This window comes from Eublepharis macularius, chromosome 18, assembly GCF_028583425.1.
Source record: "Eublepharis macularius isolate TG4126 chromosome 18, MPM_Emac_v1.0, whole genome shotgun sequence".
NCBI lineage: Eukaryota > Metazoa > Chordata > Lepidosauria > Squamata > Eublepharidae > Eublepharis > Eublepharis macularius.
The window spans coordinates 36,214,989-36,237,346 of NC_072807.1; the positions used below are offsets into that span (position 1 = coordinate 36,214,989).

At 45.1% G+C, this 22,358-nt stretch overlaps 1 protein-coding gene across 1 annotated transcript; it reads left to right on the forward strand.

The window, feature by feature from the left end:
* Positions 1-2,262: 2,262 nt before the first annotated feature.
* On the forward strand, positions 2,263-22,267 carry SNUPN (snurportin 1). Its single transcript, XM_055002642.1, has 9 exons — positions 2,263-2,328; positions 4,714-4,876; positions 7,298-7,448; positions 8,414-8,518; positions 8,896-8,992; positions 11,101-11,198; positions 11,488-11,565; positions 13,183-13,263; positions 21,333-22,267. Exons 2-9 carry the CDS (start codon positions 4,719-4,721, stop codon positions 21,660-21,662), a joined length of 1,098 nt encoding a protein of 365 aa, XP_054858617.1. The 5' UTR covers positions 2,263-2,328; positions 4,714-4,718; the 3' UTR covers positions 21,663-22,267.
* The last annotated feature ends 91 nt before the right edge of the window (positions 22,268-22,358 follow it).

Consider the following 22,358-nt stretch of genomic DNA (forward strand, 5'->3'; position numbering starts at 1 on the left):
AAAATATTGATCTCTACAGTGCCATTGGGCTCAAATCCTGCTTCCTCGCTGAGACCCCAGGGGGATCTCCAGCTAGCACACCCAAGGTCACTCTTCTTCACACGAGGAGCCCTGCTAGATCACACCCGTGGACCATGAACCCTGCATCCTGTTTCTGGCAAAGGCAGGTTAGATGCCACAGGGAAAACCCCAAGCAGAGAAAAACTAGCAACACGCCCACTCTGTCCTTCAGAGGCATTCTGTCTGGGAACCCGAAGATCCAATTGGTCTCAGGGGTCATTTCATAGAAAAAGAGCTGGAGGAACTTATCAGCACAACTCATTAGCATATGCCACGCCCCTTGCCATCACCAGAAGTGTGTCATTAGCATAACTGATTTGCATATGCCACACCCCCTGACATCACCTATCCTGGCTGTTTTGGACCCAATCCTGGCCATTCAGGGCCCAATGTTCCAGCCGCTACTGAGTGGGAGAGTGATCCACCACCTGTCAGAGGCCCAATCCAGGCTGTTTCATCCCCAATCCAGGCTGAAAGGACCCAAAATGGCCAAGAGTCGGGTGGGCGGGGCCACCTGACATGTGACTTCTTTGGGGAACTGCCGGAACTGCGTTCCTGCATGTTCCCCCTCGAAATGAGCCCTGGTTGGTCTTTAAGGGGCAACTGGACCCAAATCTTGCTCTTCCAAGGCTGCTCAACTCAGACTGGGTGGTGGCAACAATGGCAAGAGTGACCGCTAGGGGGCGGCAGTGGGCCACGCCTCTGCCCGGTTCCAACCGCTCAGCGAACTTAACCAGAGGCATTTGTTTCCTTTGCGTGTGGCATTTCCGTGACCCCTGCGCACTTGCCTCTAATAACCACATTTCGTGCATACAATGAAGCTAGCTGGGTCGCAATAAACAGAATTGCTTGCCGTCGTTCGCACATTTGCACCGAGCAAAGGGGAAACCATTTCTGAATCAGCCTGCACGGGGCTGCACAATTGCCTCTGGAGTAAGTGCGCCTAGGGCTGTAGATGTACACACACAGGTGCAGTGTTTGTGTGTGTGTTTGTTACTTCAGATCACATACAATTTCCTTTTCCTTTGAAAGGGAATGTTTTACTGTAAGGAAGTGGTCTCAAAGAGCTGCATTATTAAAAGGGTAGGGACTATAGACCATACTACTATGTACTCTCGGTTGCTGTAAATATGATCTTATTGAGCATTTCCTATGGTGTTTAATATGCCAGGCTTATAATTTGCTTATGTGCTGTTTCAGCATTACTTCAGCTTTGTATTGGATTTCTGCTTGTTTTCAAAACTGCCAATTTGCCTTTATAGATCCCATTACATGGTTTATTGAAATGTCTCTGCAATTGACTGTACTGGCTCACACTGTGTAATCCACCTTGAGTCCCAGTGAGAAAAGTGGGCTACAAACAACATAAATAAAAATAAAAGGCCCGTAGGCAACGGCAGCTGCAGCCGAATCCATGCATTCATTTAATTGATATAAGTTATCTCCTTTTCTAGTCAGCCTTTCTCACTGGGACTCATGGCAGACTACTACAGAACTACTCCGTTAGTCAGCAAGCCATCACCCAAGACAGCTAGCATTTCAATGAGAATATATGAATCTAACTGCCCAGACTGCTAATGGTTTGCATGCTCAAACCTGCCTGCCTAACCTACCTCGTAGGGTTGTTGTGTAGCTAAAATGAGGAAGAGAGAACCTGGGTCCTCGGGAGGAAGGGTGCGATAAAAGCATGCCCGATGCGAGACAAAACAGCCCCCCCACCCTCCCCGGACCCTGGGCTCGGCGGTGGCTGCTTTCTGTCCTCGTTGGCTCTGGCACTGCCTGCCCTTGTGCTGCGGTGTTGGTAAGGGGGGATCTCCTAGTTACCACGCTTTTCAAAAGGGGGGGGTCATTGGGGGGGTCATTTGCAACCATCTAAGCTTGCAAAAAAAAAAACCCTTTGCAAACCGCACAAAAAATCACAACCCGTGCAAAGCAGGCTAGACGAATGACACAGAGCGCATGCGCCAGTTCGAAGCCAAAAAAGCAGGTTAGACGAACGACGTAACACGCGTGCGCTGCTTGGAAACGAAGCAAAGCGGGTTAAAAAAGACGTCGCAATGCGCATGCGCCAAGAGGAAGCCTGGCTGGCAAGGAAGGAGTCGCGAGGAAACCGGGCTGGCTCCGCCCCCTCCGTCAGATGGAGCGACGAACTCCGGCGAAGGTCGCCGATTGGTTCCTGAATAACGCATGCGCGTTAGGGTGCTGGGGCGTCCTGTTAGTCTTTCAAGTCTGCCGGTTCGAGTCCCACCTGGAGCAGAACGTGTCCCGGTAAGAGATTGGCAGGGGGGTGAATCGGAGTTCCGGGGGGGGGGGCTGCTGATCTATTCCTATTTTTCACTCCTTGATGCAGTGATCCTGACATGTTAATGCATTGATTCGTTGCGTAATTAACGTATGGAGTAATTACTACGTTGGTGTGTATTTTATCCCTTGGTGGGCTTGCATGTTTAGAGAGGAAGATTTAGTAAGATTTGCACCACTTCTGAGATTCTTTGTAATAAGAAAACATGCAACTTGGATTGCCAACCTCCCGGTGGGGCCTGGAGACATCCTGGAATTGCGCCTGCTGTCCAGACTTCAGAAATCAGTTCCACGGGGGAAGATGGATGCTTTGGAGGGTGGACTGTATGCCATTATACCTGGCTGAGGTCCCTCCCCAGGATCCATCGAGTAATTTCCCAACCCAGAGTTGGCAACCCTACATGCAACAACAGGTGCCTCTGAGAATCTGCAGACAGCATTCTTACACCTGGGAGTCATTTGTTTACATGGGAGAATGTTTGCTTCTCTACTTTGGAAGGTATGAAACAAAATAAACAATTATAATAAAGCAAACATGTATACGCACACAGAGTGTTGGGAAAACAGAGACAAAAGAGGCCACAGGAGTCTTTAGTTGATTTATTGGAGCATCAGTTGATGCTGCACAAATGGTGCAATCATATAGCAAGTTACTCCAGTCTAAGCCCATTGACGTCAAGGGGTTTAGACTGGAGTAACATTCCACAAGCTTGCGCTGAAAAATCTGCGTTAAAATGCTGTAAGACTCCTTTTCTTTCTTTGGCTGCAATAGACTTGCATGGCTAAATCTTGAGAGGGTGTAAGTGGTAACACGAAGACCCCATATAAATATTGCCAAGTTCAATACTCGTGCCCTTCTGTGCTGCTCGGCCAAAGAGAATCACAAAGCACCGGTGTGCTTTTGCCACTTCCAAGCTTAGCTACTATAACACATGTTAATAAATAAATGTTACATGGGGCTTCCATTGCAGGCAACGTGGAAGCCGCCGCGGTGGCAAAATGCTTCCTTCTGTCTCCTGTTAAGTATTTAACCAAAATCTACCCTACTTTATATCTGAAGCCCATTAGATCTAGTCTTGTCTTCTGGAGTAGGAGAGAACCAGTATTTTCCCCTCTCTGATGTCAGTCCTTTGGAGCACAGTCATGTCTTCTCTTCAGGCTTAATGGAGTCATCCAACCTACTTCATAGGGCTGGTTTTCCAAATCCCCCAACCATCTTTGTTTCCCTCCTTGGAACCCATTCCAGTTTATCCACAACTTTCATAAAGCTTGGCTCCTGGAACTGGAAACGGTATTCCAGAACAGCTGTGATTTTTTTATTTATTTGTTTGCTTACTTTGCATTTTATATATTCTATTATATATAACTTTTTCTGATTTACACAATTATATAATCCTTTTTTTCTTTCTGTATCTTCTCTTTCTACTATTACTTTTTTCAAAAGTTGAGGCTCGAGGCGGCTTTCTGTGTTTTAGAAACAATGCAATAAAGACCAGACTTGGAATGAACAATGCAACAAAAATTGGTTCATACAATTTTATTTTGATTTATATTTTACTTAATTAAAACATTTTAAAGCTGCCTTTCCTCCTATCTTAGAGTCCTCACATTGGCAAACGATCAAAAGATTAAAGCAAGATTTAAAACACACATACATACATTTAAAACAATTTGAATGAAACACATGAAGGACAGAGGTGAGAACCCCTGAGTGGTAAGTGTCAGAGAAAGAAAATAATATTTTTTTTAAAAAAATCCCATAAACTGGATTTCACAATTAGAAAACAAAGGTCCAATAAATTTGCTTTCACAATAAGAAAACACTGAATTAAATAACAATGTGATATGTCAAACAAACAGGAGGGAACGGAAACTGCCTAAGATTTTCAGAAGTGGTTAGATAGATAGATAGTTTATTTTTCACGGTCAAAGACCAGTAATTAAAAAGACACCAATAGAAGGTACCGCAGAAGGGAATAAAATATCAATAAAATCATTCGCAGTACATGGGTTAAATCATTCATAATACAATAGTATAAACTTTAAAATTCTCGGTGATACAATAAAATCATCCACTTAGACACTCCAGAAGTGGTTAAAATTGGAACCCCTCTCCCACTCTCTTCCCTTTCTAGAAAGTTCCTGTCCTGCAGTATTCTCTGTAAATACTTTCCTGAACAGCGTGGGGTGGAGCAAAACTCTTTACTTTTTGTGAAGCGTATGATATGCCTGCGAAGAATGGTGTGAGGCCTGAAGCAGGCCATCTTCCCTAAGGTGATGGGCTGCTGTTGGAAGGAGACGCATTCTGGTTCTGCCAGACCTTTTTATTCTGGTTTCTTTTTCGCCTGACAGGCAAAATGGAGGAGCTGAGCCAAGCGCTGGCCTGCAGCTTCAGCGTGTCTAAGGACCTCAACAGCACGGCAGCCCCCCACCCCCGTCTGGCACAATACAAGGCCAAGTACAGCTCCTTAGAGCAAGGCGAGAGAAGGCGCCGGCTCCTGGAACTTCAGAAAACGTAAGAACGGTCTCGGAGAGATTAGAGAGAAATGCAACGGAAATGCATTGCATTCTAGATGAAGTTGCACATCCAAGAATCCTGATAGACCCCCCAGGGCAGGCATCCTAATATAACAATAAATAATCATCATAATAAATAATGCTAACAATAAATAATATTTCCTAATAACAGCAGTTAATAAATATTTTAAGTCGTTCTGAAACTGAGTTGCCATGGGCTCGATTTTTCTTCCCCTGTGCTTCACAAGACTAAATTATGCAGACCTCTTTGCCAGGCATAAGCTGATAGTCCGATAAAGAGTTCTGGAAAACTCAGTATCTTGCACACCAGTTTGGTGCAATGGTTAAGAGCAGCAGGACTCTAATCTGGAGAGCCAGGTTCGATTCTCCACTCCTCTGCTTGAAGCCAGCTGGGTGACCTTGGGTCAGTCACAGCTTCTCGAAGCTCTCTCAGCCCCACCCACCTCACTGGGTGATTGTTGTTGTGGGGATAATAATCACGTACTTCGTAAACCGCTCTGAGTGGATGTTAAGTCATCCTGAAGGGCAGTATATAAATCAAATGTTGTTATTATTATTATTTTGTGTTATGTTATTTTTGGTTGACCTAATGAAAAGTTATAGAGGTGTTTTTTTTTTTTAGATTTCGCTTGAGGGAAGAGTTCTGTCCCAACACAGAATTTTGTGTACAGGAATCTTTAAACTGCATCTCGAATAAAAGGATTCATTTTGTCATATGCCTGTTTTTAAATGTCTAATGGTCTGCAATGTAGGTACCCGCCTACAGTCTCTTACCGAATTCTCACGGGGTGAATGTACCGCTGAAATCTTGTACCGGCCGGATGCTTCCAGCACTTGGCTGTGTGTGAGAGACATCAAATCCACCCAGAGTTTGGAGGCGGTCATAGGATATTAAATATAGAATGTTCATTTCTTTGACTTTTGCACGTCCTGGACTTAGGATCCCTGTGAGCTAATAAATTGTTTCTTTAGCAAGTACTTTTATCTACTGCTTGATTATTATTTTTTTTGTCTGTATGTGGGAGACTTGAAATAATTCATTAGCTCTCACGCTGACTTTAAAAAAATTGATCTGCTTATTTTTTTTTCTCTACATAGCCCTAAGTGAGTAAATAATTATTACTTTTCTTCTTTCTTGGCGGACTGACCCAAGACTACAGGTCCATCACTGGGGTGGCTGGCAAATTTGATCGTCAAGACAGGATTGAAATGCGTTTCCGGGTGCTGAGAAAGATTTATTTTTTGTTTACGGAGGAATGTACATGCAATCTCTTGGTCCCAATGCAGCAGTCCGCAAACACATTGATACAGAGTCTCTCTGTACGAGACACCTCAGGGCGTGTTCATCAAGTGTAGGGAGACACAATGTTAGTTTAAAAAGACAGAGCCTGCGGAGATTACCCCTTAGATGGTTTGTTAATTTCATCTTTGCAGCCCCAAAGGCTCTGTCAATTTCACCTCTCCTGTTTAAAACTGTGGCATGGCAACCAGACACAGCGAGAAATGGAAATGGGCTGGCGTTGCCTTTCAGAGCCGGGCTGGGACCTGGAGAGGTTATCATGGGCTGAAGTTTCCCATCTGGCATTTCACAGCCCCTTCACACAGCTCTAGTGAATAGCAAAGCCTTTGCCCTGCTGCCAGCTCTGTCTTTTTAAACTACCTTTCCTGGCCACCATTGCATCTCCCGACATGTTTTTTTCACGTGACAGATGTCTCATGTAGAGAGACTCAAATATGCAGAATTTACTACAGAATCCCATTTGTGGTGGCAGCATGACCACACTAATAAAAACAAAAATTAAGATAAAAAGATAAATCCATCACATAACGGGTGAATCAGACTCAAGTGATTGAGCAAAATTGATCTGATGCATCAATAAACAAAGGTCTTTCAAACTTGTTCATGTGACTTAGATGATCAGGTGCCAGTAAGGCAGTTGAAGGGAAGAAGCGTCATTGTCACGGAGCCACTACAGAAAAGACCCTGTTTTTAGTGCGGCTTGCATCGAAAAAGAACTTCAGCAGATGAACCGAGGTCCGAGGCAGGTCCTTTAAGCCCTCTGCTTCCAGTCAGATATAATCCTAAGAATGTAATAAGAGCTCTGTTGGATCAGACCAATGGTCCACCTAGTCCAAAATCGTGTTTCACACAGCAGCCAACCAGATGCTGTGCAGGGCTAGGATACAGGGCATAGAGAATGAGGCCTTTCTCTGCTACTGCCTCCAGCACTGCCCCTCTATATGGAGGTTCCCTGCCGTCATTGCGGCTATTAGCCATTGATGGACCTCCATGAATCTGTCTAACCCCCTTTTAAATCTATGAACACGCGTGCCATCTTTCCTTTCCATCCTTTTCGTGGGAGCCCAAACCCTCCTCCTTTTTTCTTCTCCACTGAAGTAAGCGTTTGGACTACGTGAACCACGCAAGAAGGTTGGCGGAGGATGACTGGACAGGTATGGAGGAAGAAGAGGAGGAGGGAGCTGATGAAGATGTCGAAGACATGGAGGTGGAAGAGAGGAAGAAACTGCCCAAGCGTTACGCCAACCAGGTAAGTAACTTCAACAGGGGGCAGAGGCCCTTAGTCCAAGCACTCTTTTAAGAGATGCTGTGAGTGCATCCATTAACTTCCACAGTGCTGGTAATAACACTGTTTTCTGAGTTAATAGTGTTTATGTTGATGGTAGTTCATAGGGTAATAGTAAAGTTTTGGAAATATGCAGAATCTCTACCACTACATTATTGGTACTCTGAGTTATGACAGATAGCTAGGGCAGAAAAACTGACATCAAATTAAGAGTAGTTAAAGGCAGGGCTTTTTTTCAGCAGGAACACGGTGGAATGGAGTTCCGGCACCTCTTGAAAATGGTCACGTGGTTGGTGGCCCCGCCCCCTGATCTCCAGACAGAGGGGAGTTTAGAATGCCCTCTGCACAGTGGCGCGGAGGGCAATCTAAACCCTCCTCTGTCTGGAGATCAGGGGGCGGGGCCACCAACCATGTGACCATTTTCACCAAGGGCGATTTAAACTTTAAAAAATTCCCCCCTTGTTCCAGCTGACCCAAAGTGACATCATTGTGCGGTCCTGAGTTCCATCACTGAGTTCCACCGCCTCTTTTCCCAGAAAAAAAGCCCTGGGTAAAGGTAATGCTAAAATGCCAGATTTCTGTGAAATATGTCATGATTTTATTTCATATGCAAATCAGAAAGGTATCCAACATCAACATCTATCTGAACCGTTCCTGAAATTATGAAAAAGGAATTAGATATGAAGTACACCATGAAATACTTTTTAGAAATCCCCTGTGCCATTAATGCTTTTCCCTCTTAGTTACATCTTGCAAGATAAATTTGAAAAATGTGTTTAAATATTGAGCCCTCTGTCAACAACTTGGTTCAACATTGTCTATTTTGGGGGGTTTTTTCTATGTGTTTTTTCTTTTTGTAATCTTGTTCGTTATGTCTGTAATACTAATGACATTTCTTTTTTTAAAAAGAATTAATGTTTTCCTCCCAGCTGATGCTGTCTGAATGGCTGATAGACGTCCCTCCGGATTTGGCAGAAGAGTGGATCTTGGTCGTGTGTCCTGTGGGGAAGAGGACTCTCATTGTGGCCTCGAGGGTGAGAGACTGCAACTCCTAACAGCCCAGGAAAGAGCTTATCTTGCTGGTCTCTAAGCCAGCTTCCCGCATACTTAGCAAGTCTTCCACCCATAGAGAAATTCCTTCCTTGTCGGTGGCCAAAGTTGCTGTCATATTGACAGGTGCTTGGCCGATTAGCTTTGTGTGAGAAGGATGGAACTTGTATTGGGAACTTGTTCTTAACAGCTATTTGCCGCAATGAATGAATCCCGCAATGAATGAATCCCTAACTCTTTTCAAAAACCATCTAAAAGGAGGCTGTCATCCCCTCCTGCTAGGCAGGGAGTTCTGTGAGTTTAATTATGGGGGTAAGCAAATACTTCCAACCTAATTTGTTCTCTCCATACCTTCTTGCAGGGCTCCACTGCAGCATACACAAAAAGTGGCTTTTGTGTCAACCGGTTCCCTTCTCTCTTACCTGGGGGAAACCGTCGCAGTTCATCAACAGAGAAAGGTAATTTTGATGTCTAGAGGGGGAAAGAGTATCGCGGTAATGAGTAACTAATAGCAAGTTCAAGCTATGAAATCTTACTAAGTGATATCTGTAGCGTCAACAACAAATATAAAGAAAGTAAACCAGTGTCTTATCTTTACTTACAACAACAGTCCTTGAGGACTTTTCATTGCAGTAAATATGGGAGCACTAGCACTTTATAATATAAATGGTTGATTTATGTACATGGCACTTTAAGAGGCATTTTCCTTGTTGGTACGGAGGATAAACTTTGTAGTTGAATTAATTGTATATAAAAGTATATACTTTGTTGTAGTAAGTAAAAATAAGACATCGGTTTACTTTATTTATATTTATTGTTGACGCTGCAAATATCACTTAGTAAGATTTTGCGGCCTGAACTTGCTGTTAGAGGGGGAAAGAAACACTTGGAATGGATATGTGGCATTGTTCCTGTTTGAGCCCTGTCTGATCAGGGACATCCCAACCCATCCTTCTCCCTCTTTGTCCCACTGCAATTGCAAAAATGCTAAGGATCCCACCCGGGGTCCCTCTTGTTACTTCCATTTGGTTTTGTTGCAACTGGGCTTCTGTATGTTGCAACCCCGACCACGAACCTTTGGGTCACTTTCTTGTGTTGAAGGCAGTATGCAAGGAGGACAAAATTTATTCCCGTCACGGACTCAGCTTTGTTGTGAAAGCTGAATGCGACCCGTGTCCCTTCATTGTGGATTGGGCAGGGGAGAAAAGAGGTTAAAGTTGAGAGGTCATATCTGCCCCAAGGCACGATTTGAACCGAAGTCTTCCTAGTTGACACTTTGAACTGCTACATGTTAGAAAATGGAAGTTCTAGATGGTTAGATATTGGTTAGCACAGGGTTCCCAACATTATTTAGCACTTTCGTAATTTTGAGAAACAGTAGTGACTGCCAGCAGAAAATAGCTGCCATGGGTTCTGTGTTGAAGGTATCTGGGCTTCCATTTGGATTAAGAGAAGCTTTGGAGCTGGAGATAACTGGTTGCAGAACATTCTTGAGGAAGCGGGTTCGAAACAGAAGTGCTGCCTTCCTGTTGAGTGATTCTGGACAGCTGTGAATTCTTCTTTTCTGGTGGCTTGGGAATCCCAGTGGTTCTCTTGCCCGGGAGACAGCACCCTCTCCTGGAGCTGGGAACACGCCTGGGAAAGATTACAAAGAAACACTACATAGGAACTTTAATTATCTCAAGTCTCCCTTGTCAACAAAGACGGGTGAAAAAAGAGGATAAAGATTGGTGTGGACTTATTAAGAATCTTTGATGTTAACTTAATTTCATTGAAAAGTTGGTATGTGAATGTATTGATAACTGTGATTTTTTGATCGTACATGCAATTTTGTGATGCAGAAGTTTAGCATTGTGACATTAGTGAATCTTTAGAACTAGAATTAAAGGTGTTGGAATATATTGCTGCACGGTGCACTTTAAGGATGTGATTGTTTCCGCGGGATCTCTCTGTTGTAATTAAGTGCGGTTTCCGCGGTGCCCTTTGTTGTTCAAAATGGGTTCTAGGGCTGATCATAAAATGGTTGCTGTGGAGGTCAGACGGCTTTTTACTTTGGGGGAAAGTTTGTTTGCTTTCAGTTTCCCAAGTAAGGGAAGTCTTGTTCCCTGCGCAGCCACAGAAAGGTTGCCGAGCCCAGAGACCAAAGAAAGCCTGTCTCTGTGGCATAGCTTAGGGTTCATGGCTACGTTATCCCTGCTTGGGATAAATTCAGAGCTTTGCCAGTCAGTAGGGAGCAACCCAAAGCTCTCCCCTTGTTATTTTTCTGTTTCCAGTTCCAATCAAGACTTTGAATACTATTCCCAAGATTCTAGAACCAAATGGGCACCAGAAAATGCTTTGTCAAGGGCCAGGGCGCCTGCAGGTGCCCCCTTAGGCACTAGAGTCTAAGCTCTTTGGCATCGCGGAGAGATGGATCTTTAAGTAAATGCGTCTAAAGGCTTGGAGCACTGGAGAAGGAGACTCCCAAGAATGTGGGCAAGGCAGGCCAGAAGTGACTGGTGCGCTTGGGTGTTTTGGGACTGTTGCAAAGGGCGTGGATTAATCTCTTCCTCTTTCATGTGCGCAGTCTACACGATCCTGGATTGCATCTACAATGAGGCCCAACAGACGTACTACGTCTTGGATGTGATGTGCTGGCGGGGCCACCCTGTGTACGACTGCCAGGTACTCTGTCCCCCCACTTCTGCCACCTGACAGACAGTGTGTCATAGTGGTTATAGTGTCTAGGATCGGGGAGACCTGGGTTGGAATCCCCACACTGCCGTGATGCTTGTTGGGACGACCTTGGGCCAGTCGCCCTCTCTCAGCCTAAGCTACCTTGCAGGGTTGGTGTGAAAAAAACTTGGGGAAGGGAGAGTTATATATGCCACCTTGGGCTCCTTGGAGGAATAGATGGCTAAAAACGCACATGAGGCTACTAGTCCCTAAGGAGCCTGTCTTCTCTTTTCTGCAGACGGATTTCAGATTTTACTGGTTTCGTTCCAAAATGGAAGAAGAAGGTGATCTGGAGGAGAAAAGTCGACTGAATCCAGTAAGTTCTTTTTTCCCCCACCAAAATATGCAACATTTTAATTTTAATCTGGTAAGAGATTACTTTATCCTCTACCTGGCGTTCCTGGATGCAGAAGTGTTACAGGGTCCTACTTGGATGAAAACTCGAACCTTTTGGAAGTTTCAAGAGGGTGCACTATTCCTTCTTTAGCAGCTGGTGAGATTCAGACTATGCCTGGGGTATTTCTTTTATTTAATCTGTTTATAAAAAAAATGAATATGTAAAAGGAAACCAGTTGTGTTCTTCCCCAGGGATGGCTATTTTTCCAGAACATGTTCTGCTTGCAAAAGAAAGAAAGAAAAAACACCAAATCTGGCCATCACGGAACTCGTCCGACTTCTGTAACAATTGGGGAGCTTTCACATTTAGCACATTTTAGTGTCTGTCTTAAAAATTTACCCATAACAGCCGATTCCCGTGGTAGTCTGTGGACATAACTTGAATGGCGGGGGCTGAAATGCATTTCTCTGTTCCTGAAAAGCCTGGGCTTGCATTCAGATGTCACAAGAGACCAGGGTTTATTTAAACTGTCTCTTGGATGGAAAGGAGCAAGAATCCGGTAGCACCTGTAAGACTAAAAACATTTGTGATAGGGTATGAGCTTTTGTAAGTCACGCTTTTTATCTGAAGAAGTGAGCTGTGACTCACAAAAGCTCATACCCTACCACAAGTTTTGTTACTCTTATAGGTGCTACTGGACTCTTGCTCTTTTCTACTGTACCGACTAACGCGGCTACCCATCTTGATCTGTCTCTTGGATAACGCACTCGGCTGATCCTTCAAGACAGCTTGTCTGCTTCTGGGGTTCTTTCTCCCCTCTCAGCTGGAAGGGCATCCGTTGCCCATGTGCTGTGGTCCAGTCGACATGGTGTTACTCAACAAACCTGTTCTGTGAATTCGGACATTTCAAAAAAACCACAATTGGTAGAAACAGAGGCTAAAAATAAATTTTAAAATCCTGGGTTGGTATCAGCCAACAACACTCCCCCTGCAGTTTGTCGGACCATCTGCATTCAGACATAGCTATGAACCTGGGTTTGTCAGAAAGTTGCTTACAAACATGTCTGAATGCACGTCTTCCACTTGCTGCAGTATGCTGTAGAGAAATATGATTTCAAGATTCCTTTGGCGGAGCCTGTGCCTCTTCCATGTTAGAGGAAGTAGAGGTGTCCTACACAAGGAGTTGTTAACATTTGAAATTGTATAATACAGGTTGCCATATTGTTACTCTGAGAAGCTCACAAACAGAGCATGAAAGGAAAACAGGCTATCCTTGCTCTTTGAACACTAGCTGCATGTATTGAGAGGTATACTGCCTTTAACCATGGAGGATTCATTCAGCTATTGTTCAGCTGGCTTTCTCATGAGTGTTCCACGTGCAAGCTATTTCTCTGACCCATTGTGGCCTAGCAACTAGGATCTGGGAGTCCCTGGTTCAAATCCGCTGCTATGGAAGCTCTCTCTCAGCCAAACCTACCTCACAGGGCTGTTGTTGTGAAGATAAAATGGAGGAGGGGAGAGCTACTTTTAGTCCCCATTGGGGAAACAAGCAAGGTATATGCATCTAAATTCAATTAATTTTTCCTCCTCTTCCAGTTCCGGTTTGTGGGCCTACAGAATTACTCCTGCAGCACAGAAAGTTTGTGTGAGGTTCTGGCCACGGACTTCCCCTTTGAGGTAAGCAACCTTCAACATTCTTTTCAAGGCCCTGAGCCTCCCTTGTTCAGAGAAGGAGTGACCCCGTGTGGATAGTATTGCTAAACAGTGTTGCTTTTGGGGCTCAGAGTCCCCCTCCCACTGCCAAATTAAACAAACAAATGAAGCACGGCCGAGCCATAAGTCTGGAACGGCTTTCAAAAATAATAACACACAATGGTTGTTGTGGGTTTTCCGGGCTGTATTGCCGTGGTCTTGGCATTGTAGTTCCTGACGTTTCGCCAGCGGCTGTGGCTGGCATCTTCAGAGGTGTAGCACCAAAAGACAGAGATCTCTCAGAGATCTCTGTCTTTTGGTGCTACACCTCTGAAGATGCCAGCCACAGCCGCTGGCGAAACGTCAGGAACTACAATGCCAAGACCACGGCAATACAGCCCGGAAAACCCACAACAACCATCGTTCTCCGGCCGTGAAAGCCTTCGACAATACATCAATAACACACAAATTAAGGACCAAATCGAAGAAGGAATTGAAGCAACAGGCATCAACTCAGAAAAAGAAAGAAAAAAACACGTTCAGAAGAAAGCCCTGGTAAATAAGTCAGCCGTTCTTTAATTCTGGAAACTCAAAAAAGTCTAGCATCAGACATAGGGGTAAGGATGTACCAAAGTTAGGGGGCCACAGTAGAAAAGGTAGCAGTTAGTCACACCGCTGATGGAAGATGAAGCAGGGTTGATGTGAGAATAAAATGGCGGGAGGGGACCATTTATATAGCTGTGAACACCTTGGAAGAAGGATGGAATAAAAACCGGTGAGGTAGATACATAACCTGATTGTGAACAATTTGGAGTGTATCTGCCATAAGACTTCACGTTCTTTAACAGTCATTCTCTTTTCCTTGGGGACTGTAGTTCTGTTAGAACAGGCAACTTGGGATCTCTTGTGCCAAACTGCAGTTCCTGGGTTCGTTGGGGGAGGGCAAGCTTTAACCATAATTTTGTACTTTAGACATGCCCTTAATCTTTCAAACAATATACCAACCCAGCTCGCGAGGGTTACTGTCGGTTATATTCACAACAACCTGAGAATTAGCTGTTTTCCACCCTGCTTGACCAAGAGACCTGTGTAACTGGAAGCTGGGCGGACTGTGCTGTCAGTGGGATTTGCTGTTCCAAAAAGTGGGATGCACAAACCAGTTTGAGCAAGAACAAGTGTGGGGTGGGGGGATAGAACTGGCCGAAAGTTTGTCCCGCCTGTAAAAGGAGCACCCGTCTTGTCTCAATCCATTTTAATTTCCAGCACAGATGACGGGCAGGTCTTTGCTGTTCCCACTAGAGGGAGCCCCGTGAGATGTTGTCCAATTCTTAGTGCTGATTAGTAAGAGAGAACAGTCTAGTAATGGAGGCTGATGCGTAGGCCTCCCCTCTGAGAAAAGCCAGAGCCACTTTCCAGGTTGTTCTGGTGCCTTGAAGCCAAATAGGCCCCTTGCTAGTTAGAGAGAAGCCTATACCTGCAGTACAGGTAAGAAAAGGGAGGGAGGTGGGAGGTTTTGTGACAGCCACTACGGCTTAGCCGCTAAAGTGGGGTTTGGGGAAGTTCAGACCCCTGCTCTGCCCTGGGTGGCATTGGTCGAGTCGTTCACTTTCAGCCTCTGCTACATCGCAGGGTCGTTGAGAGGATAAAACGGAGGCAGGGAGAACCATGCATGTCGCCTTGATCTCCTGGGAGGGTGGGATAAAAATGCATCCTGTCGATCAACAGATTTGGGGGAACTGGGAGAGAGCACGGAAGATTGGCTTAGGTGCAGGTGCCAAACTGAGTTTATGGCTAGGACTGGGTGCCTCCTCCCAGCTTGACCACCTCCAGCTTCACAAAGTGCTGAGACTTCCCGGTCAAATCCCGGCTTGTGCAGACAGTAACTTTAGCCTTCTTTCTTGATCTGGTTGGCGTCAGGGCAGTGATTCAGGCTAAGGAGACAGACAGAGCATTAAATAAACAAGAGCAGCTGGGGAGGGAAGACAGAAGGACTCAGTGACACCGGATGCTGATGGACTGTTATGGCAGGAGGAACGTTCCAGTTGCTCTCTGTCGACCTGCTGTCCCTTCTTTATGGAGTTTTCCTGCCCATCTCACCTTGTAATCCAAAATGTCTTGCTCAGTCCCCTTTCTTGCCCCTGTATTTTTAATGCATGTCAGTTCTTTTTGATTTAAAAGAAGCCAAGCTGTCTCCAGAGTCAAGGTATTTTTTGTGGCGGCTGGCATAGCTTTGGGGCTGGCATAGCCTTGGGGCTCTAAAGGAGCTCTGCTCCAGTTGAAATCTCTTCTGGGGACTCCAACTTTGCCCAGTAAGTCCCCCGTCATCTGTAGTATTTAGATCATGACACTGGCCTACCTTACTGGGCTGTTTTGTAGATCACGGGGATGATTTTCCTTTTGCATTTTTATCCCACCCCTTCCTTCAAGGAGCTTAAGATACCATGTTCTCCTCTGCTTTATCGTCAATGGGCCCAGTGAGGAAGGTTCTCCTTAGACACAGCGAGTAAGTTTCACAGCCGGAAGGGGATTTGAACTCAGGTCTTTCCAGACCCTAGGCCAAAACACTAGCTGTGTATGCAGAGTGCTTTGAACACCAAAAGCATTATAAAGTTGCTAAGTTTGATGAAGCATTTCCAGATCTGTTTTTAGTTGTGCGAGTAAGCTTCCTTTTCTGCATAGGGTGCAAGCTTTGAATCAGTTTCAGTAGTCGGTGAATCAACTCAGTTTTACTGATTAATACATTTTTATTGGATGGGCCAATATATAGTCAGATCAACTCTCAGTTTTGTTGATGACTTCACTGAGACCATTTTCAACTTGGACTCCATTTAAATGAGCGGAGCTGCAGTTTTGGGATGCTGGCCGATTTTCGTTTTTACTGCTTGAAGTTCTGGAGCATTATTGTAGACAAAAATGAAAAATAAAGAACAGCCTAACAGTAAATGGTAGCTATAAATTGTCTGGACTTCAGTAGCTCCAGAAGACGCCCACAGTGAGGTATTGATAATATTAAGTACATTTAAATTGAATTGATCAGTTAAAAGGCAAGAGATTAATCTGCTAATGATTATGTAATTGGTTGATGGCCCCGAATATTCCAGACATCCTTTCATCTTCATTTGATTTGTCATAGCCGTTAAGTTGGAAGGAGCCAACAGAGAAATTGGCAGCTAGAAAAGAACCAATGACATTTCTTAAAAGTCAAGGGACGTTTTGCTTTATTAAGGCCTGTCTGGATTGTTTTATGTTAAGGAATCAGATTGTGGCTTCCAGTTAACGTTTGCTCTTTGCACTACAACAAAACAAGTTTGCCTCTGCCCATCATATGGTTGTTTGAAAACATCCAGAGGGGCAATCGGTCCCAAGATGTGGTTGGAAAATGCATGGTTCAGCAACTTTTCTGAAGTCAGGCAAGTTTGGGTGGGGCCGGTGCTTGGATGGCAAACCTCTTGAGAAAATGACGTAAGGTGCCTTGTGCTCTGTGATGCAAGAAAGGTGGGAGATGAATTAAAAGCATTTTGCAAGATTCAGCAACCAGACTGGAAAATAATATATCCATATTCATAGCCACGTTCAGGTCTTCTGTCATAAGATCAGTCAATTGATATATATCTATCAGGGCTTTATTTGCATATTTCAAGGGCGTTAACGGCAAATGGAATTCCTAAAGGCCAACATTCCAACCCTTTGTGTAGTTTTACCATCATGTTGCTGTCCTTTATCATGAAATGAAATCAATGTGTGTGTCTCTTCCCCCACCCCCAGTTTGAATGCAAAATATACAAACGTCCCTCTTTCAGAATTTTCTTGTTGCTTGGCTGTCATGAGAGATGCACCAGATTTTAGCTTTCCGGCTAGAATTTGAGTTGCTATCAAGACCCAAATGCATCCAGGCCTGAGAGGTTTTTATATTAAACACTACATTAGAAATGTGCCTACCATCTGTAGCTCATCTTGTAGCATGTATATGGAAATTAGGACACGGTAGTGCTGCTAAATTTGCAAATTAGGTGGCTACACCCTTTGGGTTTGTTCTACATTTTCAATGCAGCCTTCTGGGAGGTACAAAATAGCCAGTCCTCAGGTTTTTAGCATTTCCATGAACGCCTTGAAGAAAACGGATAACTAGCTCGCCAAGACAATTGCTCTGTGAGGCTTGCAGGATGAAACCTCATCTGTGGCTTGTTGTGGGGGGGGGGGGTGGTATCTGTGGCTTTAGGTGTGTTCATGCATGCATTTTCTTAACCAATGGCAGTGTCATTGCGTGACGCTTTGCCTGCGTGAAGGTATTTCCCCCCCACTCTAATACTGTGCTACCTGTTGCATTCACACCTTGAGCAGCACAACATGTTTCTTTGAATGTATCTGGCAAGGTTACAAGGTCCCTCGTTCAATCCTTGACATAGCCTTTTGTAGGATCCAGTGAAGGAAGGCTGCAAAAGACCTTTGTTGGACACCTGGGAAAAACTTACCAAGCTTAATAGTGCAATGCTTTAGCAGCAGGGCTTTTTTTTCAGCTGGAACGCGGCGGAACGGAGTTCCGGCACCTCTTGAAAATGGTCACATGACTGGTGGCCCCGCCCCCTGATCTCCAGACAGAGGGGAGTTGAGATTGCCCTCCGCGCTTGGTGCAGAGGGCAATCTAAACTCCCCTCTGTCTGGAGATCAGGGGGCGGGGCCACCGACCATGTGACCATTTTCAAGAGGGTGATTTAAACTTTTAAAAGCTCCTCCTTTGTTCCAGCTGACCCAAAGTGGCATCATTGTGTGGTCCTGGGAATGTACGCGCACTTTGCACATGTGGTACCAGGGGCACCACCTCCCACCACCTGTGCTGGCAACCCACTGAGTTCCACCACCTCTTTTCCCAGAAAAAAAGCCCTGTTTAGCGGTATTGATCGACATTGTTTTCCCCCCCCCAAAAGAGTTTGGCATCTGTCTGGCCGGAGCTTTTAAAGAAAGAGGATGCGGTCTCTAGGTCAGGAGCCAGTGGCATCCTCACCGAGAAGAGATGTTGGCGAAGCTGCAGAGTAACCGATACCGAGCAAAGCCCTCTGTGTCGGTGTCCTTTTCTCTTTCTGCTCCCCCCTCACCGCAAGCCAGCTTCCATCTGTTTTTCCGGACTCATCAGTTCCTTACACAAACTACCTTTAAAAGCCGTGAGCCGATTTAGCTGAACGCAGCAAAGGCTGAAATCGGAGGAAACCCCACGGCAAGTTCTCTGTAAAACAGCTTCTCCTGGGAGTCAAGAAGGAGTAATAGAAAATCCTTTAGCGAGGGAGGGTGCGGTGTTGCAGTGAGCGGAAATGATGGCTGTTGAGTTTAGGGGTCTGCATGGCACAGAGGTGCCCTTAAGCCCCATTGATCGAAGAGGGAGAGGATGGCTCCGGGATTCATTAAAGAGTTCTGCCTGTAGAAGCCGGAAGATCTTAAACAGAACAGGACTGACATTAAGGATATAGGAAAATTTTCAGGATTTTTTCCTCCCCAGGTGCTGTTGTTGCAAGCATTTTAAGTTCTGCTTGTTTTTATTTCCGGTGTTCCTAGCAGATTGTTTCTTTTTTATGGGCTTTACACTATCTGCTATGCCCATATACGGACTCCCAAATATTTATTTAAATAGCCCGCGCCTGGACTATTTTAATGACTCTTTTAAGATTATTATTGATTTTATGATTTTGTGATTGAGTCACTGTGTTTTAGGAATGTTGTTAACCACCCTGAACCCATTTGTGGGGAGGGCGGGGTATACATCAAATAAATAAATATCTATATTTTTATTTTATTTATATTTCATTTATACCCCACCTCCCCCCCCCATGAGGACCCAAAGGGGCTTACATCATTCTCCTCCATTTTATCCTCACCACAACCCTGTGAGGTAGGCTAGAGTGAGTGTGTGTTACTGGTGCAAGTTCACCCAGCAGCCTGCCATGGCAAAGTAGGGATTCGAACCTGAGGTCCCCAAAATCCTGGTCTTGACAGTCTAATCACTATACCACACTGGCTCTCTAAGCCAAAAGGACGTTAAATGCTTAAATGTAAATGAAACAAATGTGGAGCATGGAAACAGGAAACATGATGTAAAAGCAGAGGCTGATGCTGGGTTTGAGTTGTGCCGGGTTGTGTTTTTTTGTAAAAAACAAACAAAACAGCAGGAATGAGTAATTTGACGCCGTACCCATGGTGATGTCACTCCGAATGCATTCTCTGCGCGGCTGATACGGCTCTGCTTTCCTCATGCTCAAGTACGTTTAAGGTGCTCGTCAATGAAGTTAGGGCATTTTTGTAAGGGGGGAGAAAACACGAACTGCCTGTTAATTATTTGAGCAACTAAACAAGAGGAACCTACTCGAAAGGTAAGCTGAAAGAGTGGACAATGATGTACATGTTTGATTATGATGTACATGATTCTTTGATTGGTCTTGAGAGTTTTTTACTCCAGTATATTGCTTTTGTAAATTGCTTTTGTAAATTTCTGGCGATTGAGCCTTATTTCCTACTCGTGTGTTAATTGAAGCACGAGGTTGTGATTCCGTAATGTTGAATGGTTAAAAGAATCTCGCCGTCCTGGGTGTCTTGTTCTCTGCATCTAGCAGTTAGGAAAGTCATTTATCGAGTGTGGCGTGTTACCGTTTTGTCGGTAGCTTGAGGAACACATGAAACTGCCTTATACGGAGTCAAACAGCTGATCTACCAAGGTCAGCAGTGTCTGCTTTAACTGGCAGCCGTGCTCTGTGTTCTCAAATAGAGATCAATCACATTGCCTATTAACCTGTTCTTTTTACCTGGAGATGCTGAGGTTCAAACCTGGGAACTTCTGCATACAAAGCAGAGGCTGTACCACTGAACCACAGCTTCTCCCCTATGCCAGGCCGGTATACTCAGCCCAGAATATTTTGCTGGCTCCCACCTTCTCTCTGTAATCTTGGGGCACTGATGTGTGTGTGTGTAAGCAATACAACATACATTAGAATAACGACTGTGCTTCTATACTGCTCTTCTAGACAGATTAGTGCCCCACTCAGAGCAGTGAACGAAGTCAGTGTTGTATTTATCCCTGGGGAGCTGAGCTGAGAGGAGTGGCTGACCCAAGGTCACCTGCTGAGCTCAGGGCAGGAGTGGGGTTTAGAGTGCTGATTTGCAGTCCAGCCGCTTAATCGCTGCACTTAATAACTGCACTTACATACTGCCCTTTTGGACAGATCAGCGCCCCACTCAGGGCGGTGAACAGGTTAGTGTTATTATTATCCCCACAATACAGCTGGGGCTGAGAGGAGTGGCTTACTCAAGGCTGCCTACTGAGCTCACGGCAGTAATAGGATTCGAACCAGCAGGATGCTGATTCATAGTCCAGCCACTTAACCACTGTGCTACACCTGCTCGGATCCTGGTCCACACCTGCGGGAACTAGGTAAGCTTTAGTCGGTCTAAGGTCCTCAAGGCTTAGGTCTGTCAACATGATATGGTCTGTTAACGTCGTTTCAGAAATACTGTAAACGTTTTGCCTTCGCGACTCACATCACTGTCTCTTTGGGGTGGGTCGGGAAAGGGTACGTCACATCTTTGTTTCGGGGAGTCCTTGCTCTGTGGGTGATCCAGGACTGGAATTTCCCCAGTGAAGATGGGGACAATGATTTACAGGTATCTTCTAAGGAGTGCGGGGCAAGGTACATAGAGATTATCCTATTTTGTCCTCACCACAATTCAAGTTGTTCGAGTGAACTTTACAGCACTGGGGACAGGGGAAAGGAAACAGGCTCTCTGGAAATCCATGAGTATGAAATGCTTAGGAGAGCTGGTGGGAACATCTGACACTGACGAAGAGAGCTGTGGTTCCCAAAAGCTGACGATGCATCTGACGAAGAGAGCTGTGGTTCTCGAAAGCTTATGCCTCAATAAAGTTGGTTAGTCTTAAAAGTGCTACTGGACTTTTTGCTACTGGTGAGAACAGTATCCCCAACAGAAGTGGGGGGTTGTATTAATCTGGTCTTAGACTGGATGCTGTGGTATGTGTCCCGCTGATTCCCTCTTTCTCTCTCGGCTGTTCACAGGTAGATGGGCTCCTCTTTTACCACAAACAAGCTCACTACAACCCTGGAAGTACTCCACTGGTGGGGTGGCTCCGACCCTACATGGTATCGGACATCCTGGGGATGTCGGTGCCAGCCAGCCCGCTGACCACCAGGCCGGACTATGCCGGGCATCAGTTGCAGGAAATCATCAACCACAAAAGGAGCGGAAAGCAGAAGGCAAGAGACGATTCCTCAGACGGCAACGCAGGCAATGTGGATGGCCGGTATGAGTTGGAACACTTATCCACGCCTAAACTAGAAGGGTCTCCCTCCGTCTCTGGAGACCCCGCAGCTCAGATGGAAAACTGATATCAGGACGCGAGGACGTTCTCTCAAGGGTCTCTCGGCGTGCCCAAAGGGAGTCTCTGTCGTTGTATGTGGCAGCTTGGAGTAATGCCAAAAAATTAACCACACGGGCATCCTTTCTGTTTACAGTCCATGCGCTGTTTTTTCCAATGTGGTTTATTGCTTGGCCAAGATCTGAGCTTCACCTCTTAAAAGCCAAGGGTTGCGTGTGTTAGCAAAGAATAACAGCACGTTTGAGCTCCTGCTATCCTCGTTCCCCCGTGGAAGTCATGCACGGGGCTCTGAAATTGGAGAGGCTCCCAAGTATTTGGTTCCACAAAAAAGCAGATTCCAGGTTCCTGAATTCTTAAATGAGGCATCTGTAAACAGGGTTTCCATGTGGATAGCTGTGTTTGTTTGAGAGAGCTTCGTGTTAGAGTGGACTATGGCAACAACAACCCCCCCAAAAGCATAACGCTTGATTTTTAAGTCTCTTTCTTTACCTCGCTTAAGGCTGACATGCCTTTGATGTATTACTCCCATATTTAATCTTACACTTTTGTACGTTTAAAAAATGGTTTTCTAAAGTACAGGTTCTTGTTTTACTGAATAAAGTGCTACACAGGAATTTTTTCCCTAAAACTCTGGTGTCTCTTTTTGTTGTGGTTCACGGGTTAACAGGGCTCCTTTCTTTTCTCTAGGCTCCCTCACCTATAAACC

Bases quoted from the DNA above. Each gene is read 5' to 3' on its own strand.
- SNUPN (XM_055002642.1), top strand. From the start codon at position 4,719: ATGGAGGAGCTGAGCCAAGCGCTGGCCTGCAGCTTCAGCGTGTCTAAG. The intron at 8,519-8,895 runs GTGAGAGACTGC...ACCTTCTTGCAG, and splicing joins CTCTCATTGTGGCCTCGAGG to GGCTCCACTGCAGCATACAC. The intron at 8,993-11,100 runs GTAATTTTGATG...TCATGTGCGCAG, and splicing joins CAGTTCATCAACAGAGAAAG to TCTACACGATCCTGGATTGC.